Source organism: Pipistrellus hanaki, assembly GCF_964339955.1.
Source record: "Pipistrellus hanaki genome assembly, chromosome: 3".
In the NCBI taxonomy this organism is placed as follows: domain Eukaryota; kingdom Metazoa; phylum Chordata; class Mammalia; order Chiroptera; family Vespertilionidae; genus Pipistrellus; species Pipistrellus hanaki.
In genome coordinates, this window is record NC_140505.1 from 10,252,729 (window position 1) to 10,265,420 (window position 12,692).

At 47.9% G+C, this 12,692-nt stretch overlaps 1 protein-coding gene across 1 annotated transcript in view; it reads right to left on the reverse strand.

The window, feature by feature from the left end:
- The window catches only part of PDGFRL (platelet derived growth factor receptor like), a 38,148-nt gene that overhangs the window by 19,700 nt on the left and 5,756 nt on the right, over positions 1-12,692 (reverse strand). Inside the window, exon 2 of the mRNA XM_084879246.1 lies at positions 10,600-10,900. Within this exon, the coding sequence (XP_084735372.1) occupies positions 10,600-10,900 (301 nt within the window). The remainder of the gene's footprint in view (positions 1-10,599; positions 10,901-12,692) is intronic.

Consider the following 12,692-nt stretch of genomic DNA (forward strand, 5'->3'; position numbering starts at 1 on the left):
CTTGTTAGGGAAACAAGCGGTGGGTTACCAATGGGCTGGCACACAGCCAGTGAGTGCGCTGTGGCCAAGTTACACCAGTGAGTGCAGAGGCCGTGGGCGGGGCCCCACTCGCACCTGGCACCCTGCATTCACAACGGAGAGAGATCCCCTGAACCTCCTAACTTGCCAAAAAATTCTCAAAATGCCCACAGAGACTAATGTCAGTCTTCTGAACAAATATCAGTCACCTAAAGAAACAGACTACTTTCTTGAGACTGGAGGGGGCTTGAAAATTAGGTTCAAGTCTAGGCTACTTTTATTAAAGGTTGTACAAACTTGAGAACAACCCTGAGCCCTGTGGGTCTAACCTAATCATCTGTGAAATGCAGGGTCCAGGCCAGGTCAGTGGGTCCCCATGTGGACTGCGCCTGGCAATCTCTTGGGGAACGCTTATGCCCTCTCCTCAGCTCTTCTTTCCACATCTCATCATCTGATCTTCAGGGACCGTCTTCTATGATTAGGTAATCAATCACTCAGTGAACCAGCGTCTCTGTCTAGCCCATGCTGACAGCAGCCTTCTCTCTTCCCATCAGCCCCTGCACACTGGCACTTGACCACAAGCCGTCCGTGGTTGCTCTGTAATTGTATCCTGTAAGTGTGTCATTCGTTTCAAAGCTACTGGTAGGCAGGAGACATCTGGTTTTCTCACATTTACCTTTCTGACCCATTAGACTAGGGGTGTCGAACTCAATCAGAGAAGGGGCCAAAATCTAAAATCCAGCCTAAATCCCGGGCCGAATGGTTTACTGAACAGTCATAAACTGACAATGTCATAAACTGACAGCGGAGTGCAGTGATGACAGCGCGGTGCGGGCCACATTGCAAGGCCTGGCGGGCTGGATTTGGCCCGCGGGCCTTGTGTTTGACACATGTGCATTAGACTGTCTTTCTACATACATTAGGCCGGCAGTCACTCTGGCTGGCATGCACTCAGCTGAACCCCTTGAATCTATTAGTCTCCGAGTGCCCATTAGTCTCAAGTTGTGACACACTTGTCATGGTCACCCCACCTGCTCTTGTATGGACAGCTGCTGTCCCTGCCTCTTCCCCCAGGGTGCCCACTTGCTGACGCCACAGCTCCTGCCATTCCACGAGCCACCCATGAAATGCAGGCACATTCTCTTATATCTGTTTTGGTTGGTACACAGGGTCCCATGCCCTGCCTTGTCCCAGCTACTGAGTCAAGTTAATAAAGAAGAGCAAGGCTCTCAGGGAAGTGAAAGTGCTGTCCCCTCCCCTCCCAGGCAAGTGAGATACCAGACTGGACCTGGGCGCTGAGAAGTAGGATAGGTTAGGGCTTTCGGTAATAGGACAAAGTCAAGATCAAGTCCAAGAGGCAATCTGAACAAAACGTCTGGAAAGTAAAGTGCAGGTGACAAAGCAGAGTGAACAGGGTTGATGGGGGGGCGGGGCAGGGAGTGCGTGGGTACTGACACCTGAAGTCCTGGGCAGATTCCCGAGAGCTGTGACATCTCACTCGCCCACACACAGCCGCCCCATGGGCTGCATGTTGCTATTCAGGCAGCTGAACCCAGACTGGAGGCAAAGCTCTGACGTCTTAGTTTTGCTGTTATTTATAATGTGCCATTTTATGCAGTGACATACTGGTAGACATAGCATTGCCCATTTTATAGCTTAGTCTTTATTCCTGTGTGTGTGTGTGTTTTTTTTTTACTTCCTCCCCTGACATAACTTGCAAAATTGTTTCATTTGCATTTTGTGTATTTAAGTACATGGCAAAAAGAATTATCATGCTACAATAACACCCAGTTTAATATTTGCACATTAAATTCTAGACCTCACCACATGTATATACTTTGCGTGTGGTGGTTGGGGTGTACAACAGAATGACTCCGCCTCAGCCATAAGAATGAATAAAACCTTGACAGTTGTGACAATAGCAATGGACTTCTATGGCATGATCCTACGTGCAATAAATCAGAGAGCGAGAAAGAGAGAGCGAGAGCGAGAGCGAGACACCATATGTTCTCACTTACATGTGGAATCTAATACAGGGAACAGTTTGATGGTGCCAGAAGGAGGGGTGTTGAGTGTACAAAACAGGTGAAAGAGTGAAAAGGTACAACCATCTGGTTATAAAATAAATAAGTTCTGGGAATGTAATGTATGGTGTGGGACTATAGTACTGTCGTGCATATTTGAAAGTTGCTAAGAGAGTAGGTCTTAAAATTTCTCATCATGAGAAAGAAATTGTTAGCTATGTGAGGTGACAGGGGCCAAATGGATTTATTGTGGTTGTCATTTTGCAATACATACAAATATTGAATCATCACCTAATGTGTACCTGAAATTAATATAACGGCATATGTCAATTATACCTCAATTAAAAAATAAAAATACTCCCAAAGAACTGGCTGTTTTCTTGTGAGCTCCCTCCCTGGGGCACAGTATTGTGAATAAAAATAGTGCATCTTTGTTGACAGGGCTTACCACGTGTGCCAGTGCTTTCCTTGCATGACCTCATCTATCCTGACAACAGCACAGGAGGCCGGGCGCGTTACTGCCCCCCCCACCCAATCCTAGCGGAACTGAGCCGATTAAAATTAAAAGCTTCTGGAGCTACTTTAAATCACACAAGTTATTACAAATACAGGGCACCCTTTTTGTTTTTAACAAAACCCTAACCCTAACCTGAACTCTGCCAGGAAGTCTTGCACACAGGAGAGGGCTTGCATCCTGCCGCCCCCACGTGGCCATCTCCGGAACTGCTGGAGGACCTGCCACTGGTGCCTCAGAGTCTGGGCACAGAGAGCTCTCCTTCCAGGGCAGGATAAGTTACTTATTTTTAATTCTACTGTGTTCTGAGGTAGAAATCCATCTGAAGGTAAGTATCAGTTTGGTGGCTGCTTTTGATTTCCCAACGCAAACTGGACCCCAACGGCAGAAGGAGGAAGACAAAGGGAGAGGACTCTCATGGAAACTCACTGTCTTCATTTATTCTGCTCAGAAAAGAAGGTTGAATTAAAGACACCTGTACAACACCAGAACATACTGCCACTGAACTGTACACACACACACACACACACACACACACACACACACACGTATATATTTGAGCAAAATAAAATAAATTGGAAAGAAAAAGACATCTTCCTCAGTATAATACCAGAGCACGACTCATAATATATTTACCGAAGTCTGTATAGGTTCTTGCTCAACAGAGGGATTCTGTTGACAAACACTTCTTAATAGCTTTCTCTTTTTCTCTTAAACTGGCCCCCGACCATGCTCCTCCCGGTGCAGGGGCGCAGGGTTGGACTGGCCTGGCGCCCGCAGCCTGCCTCCTCGCCCACCCACTCGTTGTGTTGTCTGTGGGTGGAGAAAGCTGGTGCCAACTGTGGCCACGTGGAAACCCGGGCACCCTCCCTTCTCTCCAGAAGCTGGTTGTTGTTTTCAGGGGGACCAGCCATCAAAGACCTCCTGCCCAACCCACTCTGAACACACAGTTCTTGACTGAAAAATGCTAACCTCCCCCAGACACCACAAGAGCATCCTGGAAAGACAATGCCTGCATCTGAACTTTCTAGGCGTAGACCCGGGGTTCTTGATTACCTCACATCAATTTAGCTTGCTTTTACATCTGTGATGTTGCTAACTAACAACATTGCTTAAATCTCCAATGCCTCCTTCTTCATACTCAACAGTGATTTACAGGTAAGCCATCGTCCGGGCCACTAATTCTAAGTCTATTCTGATTTCCCACCCTGGCTCTGCATCGCACCAAGAATCTCCTGCTGTGCGTAAGTTCAGAACATGTGCTAGGATGAGATTGAAGACACAAAAGGTTTCCAGAGAAGATGGAAATGGATTGTGTTGATCACCCAGTAGAGGTTGATCAGATAGCCCAGAATATTCTTAATGTTTTTTATATTATCAACAAAAATAAGAGCAACATTTAAAAATTCTTATTGCCAAAACCGACTTGGCTCAGTGGCTAGATTGTCGGCCTGCTCTATCTGAAGGGTCCGGAGTTCGATTCCGGTCAAGGGCATGTACCTTGGTTACGGGCACATCCTCAGTAGGGGGTGTGCAGGAGGCAGCTGGTCGATGTTTCTCTCTCATCGATGTTTCTAATTCTCTCTCCCTCTCCCTTCCTCTCTGTAAAAAAAAATCAATAAAATACATTTTTTAAAAAAATTCTTGTGAAGAAACTTGGGTCCAAGAATGTCTACAGACCTCAGCGTGTGGAAATCGGGGTGGGACACATGAAGAGAGATGGGTACACCTGAGACAGAGAAGGGGCGCTGTCTCACTCCTAAAAGCTGTGAGAAGTAGAAGCCCTCACACAATGGTGTATATCTCTCTGTACTTCCTTTGGCTACACATAAAGGCTTCAAGTCAGTGACTCATAATTGACCTTAGTTTCACTCTGAATTCCTCATCCTAGTTGACAAAGCCTCCCATGTTTGACTCTGGCTTATCTCCAACATCATCTCTACTGGGTCATCTCTTCCTCCTCCACAGCCTAGAGCGTCTCCCTCCCACCCCTCAATGCTCCAGCCCAGGCAGTTCCTCATGCTGTTCCCTCCTCTGGAGTTTTTTACATTTCTTCTCCCATCCCCTTCTTTTTAATAAAAATATATTTTTATTAATTCCAGAGAGAGAGATAGAAACATCAATGATTGGCTGCCTCCTGCATACTCCTAATGTGGATGGAGGCCACAGCCCGGGCATGTGTCCTGACTGGGAATTGAACAGTGACCTCCCGATTCATAGATTGACACTCAACCACTGAGCCATGCCGGCTGGGTTCCCATCCCCTTCTTTAGCTGGTTAACGCTCTACCTTCTGACATTAGCTCGAGTTTTCTCCTCCTTGACCCTCTTACTTTTGCTAGCAAGGCAGTCACAGCTATGCCTTAATATTGTTTATTAAACAGTCTGTCCTTCCACAAGAATAAAAGCTCTATAGCTGTTGAGGTTGTGTCTGTCTTGCGCACTATCGTATTTCCAGCATCCACACAGCACAGGACTGTGACGGCTGTAGATGCTAAAATAAACTTGTTGGAAAAGAAGAACAATATAAAATGCGGGAGGGCGGGAAGATGGAAGCCAAATAGGGGGACAGAAAGGGGATGAGGCAGAGGAGTCAGTAAGCATTCAATGAGTGGCAACATATATACAATCAATACTAATAACTATGGTCAGAAAAGTACCCTCACTCTTTTCTGATCTCAGAAGAGAATGGAGAGCCCTCGCCAGTTAGGCTCAGTGGACAGAGCATCAGCCTGCGACTGAAGAGGCCCGGCTTTGATTCCGGTCAAGGGCACATGTCTGTGTTGTGGGCTTGGTCCCCAGTAAGGGCCCTGCAGGAGGCAGGCAATCAATGATTCTCATCATTGATGTTTCAATCTCTCTTTCCCTCTCCCTTCCTCTCTGAAATCAATTTAAAAAAAAAAAGAATTATTTTTTTAAAAGAAGAGAACGGAGGTCTGTGTGATTGGGACATACTGAGTCTGGAATAAAAATCTGAATCAGTTTTTACTGTGGCCAAGTAAGCCAGTCAAAGGGCCCAGTGCTCTGGGCAGATTAGCAGTACTCAGGGCACATAATCTGACACATGCCCATGCCGTTTTTAATTTGTTTGTTGGGAAGTTAATTCTATGTTGCTTAAAATATAACTCTAAACTGTGACCACTGAGTGAAAGAACCATAAGCACAAGGGTACAATCCGCCCTCATTTGAATTTTTTTTTTTTACTGGCGAAAGGAAGACAATTGAACACTGCCATCTCGTGGTCATCTAATGACATAGGTCTGCCACGGCAAAAGAAAGCATTGCAGAATGAGGCTGGAGAACCAGAAGGCAGGCATCACTTCTAGGTGGGCATCACGGACGGCCTTCTATAAGAGCTCCCCTTTCTCAATGGCCACGGTAACGCTTTAACACCTAGTGCCCGAAACATCTGAAGTCAATCTACTTTCAGCCCACCTCCCTGGAGAAGAATTTTATCTCTGTTTTGAAGCTTAACTGTAGAAATCAGATCTGTGAGTCTAGTACCCAAGGCACAACATCTATCTTCCCTGAAGCTGCTACCTTCCTTAAGCCAAGCGTGTCCTTTGGTCTGTGCTGTGCTGCTAGCCACACTCGGAGCACCTGAGCAGGAGGGCCCAATTTAGGACTCAGGCTGCCCCTCACCAGTCTGTCTCTCTGGACCAGCTGTCTATCCCCTCTGATTCTCAGTGTTCTCACTTGTTAGAAAGAGGGGCGTAAGCATGATACACACTGAAGTCCCTTTCATCTCTAAAGTTCAGAGTCACAGGTCTCATGATCACAGGGCCCTGACTTAAAACCAACTGTAGGCTCAGTGGCCGGCACTATGCTCTTCCTGAAACACCAGCGGAGAACCTGCAGTGGGCTGGGTGCTGGGGAAGCACCAAGGCATAAACAGACATCTCTGCCAAGCTTCCCGCCTACAGAGGGACCCCAACATTCAGTGAGGGGGGGAATGGGAATTGCACCATGGATGATCAGTGCGCAGCGAGGGTATGTGACAGGGGCCAGGGGAAGTGAGGTCTGGGAGCACGGAGCTCTCACTGAGGGTGTGACAGGCCTGGATCTGCAGGCTGGAGCACAGTTATTCCAGTGCGTGGACATGAAACGGGGCAGAAGGCAAAGGCAGGGGCTGGACTATGCATGGCCTTGGGCCCATGTCAGGAGTTTGAACTCTATTCTAAGGGCAGCAGAACTGCTCCAGCGAAGGGTTTGAGGCAGAAAAATGACAGCACCCGATGAGCTTTGTGAGAGATCTCAGTGCTCTGTGTGGAGGATTGAGGTCAGGTTAGGGCCTTGGTGCAGAGAGGCAGTTTTGTGATTATTAGTGACCCGGTGCACGAAATTCATGCACATTAAAAGGGAATTAATTTGAGGAAATATTTTAATATTGCTATTTGCCCTTTATAGTAGAAGTGTCAGAGATGAAAGAAAATTAGTAAAATGTATATGAAAATCTTGCTCCTGTCAGAGTCTGGGGGGCACCATGGGAACCAGAGTCAAGTTCCCGCCCACCCACATGCGCCTTGAAATTGCGTGAGTCCCAGACCCAGCTGGCCTCACCCCCATTGGGCTAGATCCAGACCTAGATGGCACCACCCCCGACAAGCCCTGCCAGGTGGGGGGCATGGTCTCAGGTTCCTTGGCCCAGTGCCAGGGTGGGGGCACGGCCTGAGGTCCCCCAGCCCAGGCGCGGGGGGGGGGCGCCTTGAGGTCCCTGTCAAGCCCCGCCGGGCAGAGGGGCACAGCCTCAGGTCTCACAGCCTGGCACTGAGGCATGGGGCACAGCCTCAGGTCCCCTGGCCCAGTGCCAGGGCAGGGGGAGTGGCCTGAGATCCGCCATCAAATTCTGCCAGGTGGGGGTTGCAGCTGAGGTACCCTGTCAAGCCCCACCAGAATGGGAGCACAGCCTCAGGTCCCCCGCACTGTTCCAGGTATTAGAAATCTGACCAGGAACCAAACAGATGTGGTATTTGCCCTCAGGGGGCATACACTTCCATTTTTTCTTTTAATATAAATTTTTATTGATTTCAGAAAGGAAGGGAGAGGGAGAGATAGAAACATCAATGATGAGAGAGAATCCCTGATCTGCTGCCTCCTGCACACCTCCTACTGGGGATCCAGCCTGCAACCCAGGCATGTGCCCTTGACCAGAACTGAACTCAAGACCCTTCAGTTCCCAGGCCGATGCTCTATCCACTGAGCCAAACTGGCTAGGGAGGGGCTTACACATTTCGTGGGGAAGATGGGCACAGGTCCCAGATGACAAAGAATTGATCCATTAAGTGAGAGTGGGAGAGAAGGGTACACGCTTTCTTGGATCCTCTACATTTCAAGCCACGTAGCTGTGCAAAACTCCCTGGTTAATGTGAGTGCTGGTCAGAGTGAAATGTCCCAAAAGGTCTTTCGAAGCCCTGTGCTTGAGAAATACGCATTGCCTCGTAACCATTAGTCACAATTTACTCACCATTTACCCGGGGCCAGGCAGCACTTAACCATAGGTACTATTATCTCCATAGTCCAGATGAGGAAACAGGGTTCCATGGAAATGACTGATCAGAGAACACTTTGCTGGTTAGTGGTAACGACAGGATTTCAATCTGGCTGTGCATCAGCCTGATCTCTCTGGTCCATAACACACTTCCTCTTCTGGTCAGAGGATTCCATTTGGACAAACAGGGTAGCATGGGGACTTAGTTCCAGAAAGCTACCAGCATGGCTCACAATCACCGAGTTTTTGTTAGACGTGAACCTGGGGAGCCTCCAATCCCCACGCTGTGAGGATGATGGAAAGAACTCCTTCCTCGGGAAAGGAAAACACCGAATGAATGCTTCTCTTCTACCCCAAGGCCCGCGTTCCGGGAAAGATGTCAAGGCTCGGTTTGTTGAATCTCTGGTGTCAAATAAATCGTGATTTTTTTGGGGTTGTTGTTTGATATAGAGTTATGACTAGGTGTTTTTCACATTTTCCACATTTTGTGTGTGTGTGTGTGTGTGTGTGTGTGTGTGTATGTGAGTCCTTGGGGGCCCACATCTGTCTTTACTTTCTTATAAAGCCCCAACTGTGCTTTGAATGAATGCTACTTAATGTTAAGGCGACATTGGCTTTTTTGGCTAATGGATATTTCTTTTCCATTCGGATTCATGCTCCCTTTCCTTTGAGTCCTTAAGCTATTTTCAAGCATATTTTGGCCAACGTAACTTTGAAGCTACCCCTAGAAAATATTAAATCATCTAGGTTTAGGAACTTTGTGTAAGTCAAAGACTCAATATCCTGAATAATTTTAAGTGACTCCATCTGTTGTTGTTTTGCAAGTGTGTAAATCTTGGCTTTGGTAAATGAAGACATTTAGAAAGTTTGTGGGAATAAATAGTTCCAGATTTGTTCTAAGGGGATGGACAGACAGGGACACACACACACACACACACACACTCACACTTATTTCAAGTGTGGAGATTAAAATGGGAAAAACTGTTTCATTCTTTTCCCCTCCACTCCTTCAACCAAATAGAAAAACCTTACAGTAACCCTTAAGAAAACCCTTAAGAAAAAACCCTACACTATTCTACACCATGAAGCCAGAAGAGTAACTTCAGAATAAAATGTAAAGAGGTCTGAATGCCAGAGGTTAGGTAGAAAGAAGTTACTTATACATATATTTTAATTTATTTAGTCACCAAGGTGTATATGTGTGAAAACAAGGGGGGAATGATTGTCATTTTGTCATTCAATATATAAAGCTGAAGGCCAAGCACTCAGCTAAGTCCCAGTGAAAAACACAGGTTAGAAAAATAAAGCAGCAGCAGGAATAGAAATAAGGAGTTCTCCGAAGAGGATGCCAGGGCCACGGGAATAAACCCAGGGAGGCCGGACACAGGCCTCCCAGAGAAAGCCACTCTGAGGCCGAAGTTGGCCCGTGAACAGGGGCTGAGAGTGGGCACAGCCAAGTTTCAAGGCCCGAGTGTTGGAAGCACTTGATGATGTCCCAGGAGCCCCGCCAGCGAGAGCAGAGACACGAATGGAGAGGCGAGAGGTGACTGGTGAGAGGCTGTGAGGAGCGGGGAGGGTCTCAGCAGTCGTGTGAGGAGGCCAGACTCCATCCCAGTGGAAACCCACCCAGGGAGGAGTAGGAGAGGGACAGGACCAGATGAGCACTTTTTAAACTTCACTTGAGCTCTGTGGTCCACCAACTGGGGCTTGAGAGCCACATACGGCTCTTTGGCCCCTTGAGTGTGGCTCTTCCACAAAATGCCACGGCCTGGGCGAGTCTATTTTGAAGAAGTGGCGTTAGAAGAAGTTTAAAAAATGTGGCTCTCAAAAAAAATCTCAATCGTTGTACTGTTGATATTTGGCTCTGTTGACTAATGAGTTTGCCGACCACTGCTTTAGTTACAGCAAGGAGTTGGGGTGGACACACTGGGGCATGCGGTCTTGGGGGGAGGGATGTCACCAGCTGGGACTGGGGCAGGGACACCAGAGATGGCAAGAGGACGGGTTTATGGCCCCGAGGAAGCTGAACTGGCTGAACGTGGTGGTTGACTGGATGTGGGGAGTGATAGGAGAGGACAAGGCAAGGTTGGTCCTGGGTTTCTGGCTGAGCAGCTGAGTGGAGGGGGTGTCCTCACGGGAGGTGCAGACCGGAGGTGGGGTTTGTCCTATTGAACATGCAATCACATTGCTCTTAGGAATGTCCTGTTAGCTCATTTCTGTTTCCACTACGATTGAGTAAAAGTAACACACAGCATCGGATCCATTATTTTTTTTACATTATGCATTCTTAAATACCTATATGCATCACCGTTTCAACTATGTGCCGTATGGCTTCCTAGAAGACGTCTCTGTTTTAACCACCATTCGTAGGATTTGCAGTAATTTTTTTTGTAACTGGTCTAAGAAATAAAGTCAATGTCCTTTGCCTACTGAGCGTCCATTTTTATAAGCTGGTAGAGCGAAATGGCCAATGTCAGAAATGACACAATATTTACCGAGGGAACGAAACACACCCTGGCCCAAGGTAAGTGAAATAGAAGGCAGGCGCATGCTCACCTGAGGCGGGAGTCCTTGAAGGTGTCCAGGTACGCGGGGTAGCTCCATCCGATCTTACTCCCCTTACACCGCAGCTCCAGGGTCTGCCCTGCCGCCAGGCTCAGGGTGGCAGCCGGCGTCTGGAAGCGCCCCTTCTCCGTCTTCTGCACCATGATGGACTGGCTCTTGGGCGCCGGGTCATCGGCCGAGTCCCTGTCCTTCGTCTTGGGGATCTTGGGCTTCACCTTCTTGTTGGCGGGCTTGATTCTGTTCTCTCCTGGCTCCTTCGGACGCTTGTTCTTGGGAGGGTGTTGGCTGGCAACTAGTACAAATGTGAGGAGAGAACAATGGGCTGTAGGAGTGACACACCCAGGGCATTTAACACCTAAGACAGATCACTTCACAAAGCAAACATGTGCTTTTCTTGATAGCAGAGAGGACAGGAGAGGGAGAGAGAGGTAGAAACATCCATGATGAGAGAATGGTTGACTAGCTGTCTCCTGCACGCCCCCTACTGGGGATTGAGCCCCGCTATCCAGGCATCTGCCTTGGACCAGAACTGAACCATGACCTTCTGGTTCACAGGTTGATGCTTGACCCCTGAGCCACACTGGCCAGGCCAGATTAGTTTTTAATACCCCACTCCTCATATATCAACATTGTTTTCAGCCATAATCACTATTTTCTTGGTTCGTTCTTTAGCTTTAAAACAATGCACGACGGAAAGGGAATCTATTTCTCTAAGGAGTCCCGTGGAATGGCAGGACGGAAGCCACTCACAGGGCCTGGTGCCTGCTTTGTAATCGCAGGATGTTGGTTGTTCAGTTTGAATCTACTATTTAAACGTCTACAACCGGTACCACAAGCTCACTCAGAAGATTTTGGAAATTTACCCAAGACCAGCGGGGCCGGTGCATCTTTGTGTGCCGGGGGCTGACAATGTCCATACAGAACACATGGTTTAGTGAGAAATGAGTACTGAACCCGTGTCCAGAAATCCCAGCTGGCCTCCCAGCTCGGCAGCCAGCGCCTGGTGCCCCCCATGGGTCCAGTCCGCATCCTGTAGAATTCAGGGGTCCTCAAACTTTTTAAAGTGGGGGCCAGATCACGGTCCCTCAGAGAGCTGGAGGGCCGGACTATATGAACTACTAATTCCTACTGTAACACCTTGGCTGCGCTCACTGCCCAAAAAACCTGGCGGGCAGGATCAGACTCCCCTGGGGGTTGCATGTGGCCCGCGGGCCGTAGTTTGAAGACCCCTGCGTGTAGATTAAAACATTAAGGAGGCCCTGAGAAGTTGCATAAATTGCTCAGCGTTGGTCCTAGCAGAAAGTGAGAACAGAACTCGGATCTTCTGAACCTCATTCCAAGTGCTCACTCACTCTACGTGGATAAACATCCAGGATTATTTTGACCAGATAAGCACAGGAACCGTGGCTAACTGAGGGGATCACAAGGCATTTGTTTAAAAGAAGTGGAATAAGTGGGGAGAAAATCCTTTTTTCCTTTTTTGATGGGTGCATTTATCCAGTACTACCTTAGTGTACAAAAGGCTTGGAGTGGTCCAAGGTACAAAGGCGTCAAAATTGGGATCAAGAGATGCAAAGAGACAAGTGTTACAAGTTCTTATGCCAGTGGCCCAGGCCGGTGACAAAACGAGGTGAGTCAGCCTGGCCAGTGTGGCTCAGTGGTTGAGGTCGACCTATGAACCAGGAGGTCACAGTTCAATTCCCAGTTAGGGCACATGCACAACTTGTCTGACTTGTAAGTTGCCAGATCCCGTGGCTATCCTGCTCAGGAACATCTGATGACCTAACTGTGAATAATATGCATCCAAATAAGTGCTATTATCCTTGCAAAGTAATTTAACCTTTTGACCAAACAGGCCCACCTGTCAATCTAATTCCAGTTGGCCCAGGTGGCTGGCCAGGGAATCGGTCAGTGGCTTATGGTGATGACGCTAAGTTAGAGGAGTCAGGTGAGTGACCCTAAAATCCCCAGACAGTCCTAGGATTGAGTGACTCCCAAATCCCAGGCCTACTTTGTAAAGAATAAAACTCTTCAGCCAGACTATGTAAATTATTTCTCAAAGGCGTAAAACATGTAAGAATTTC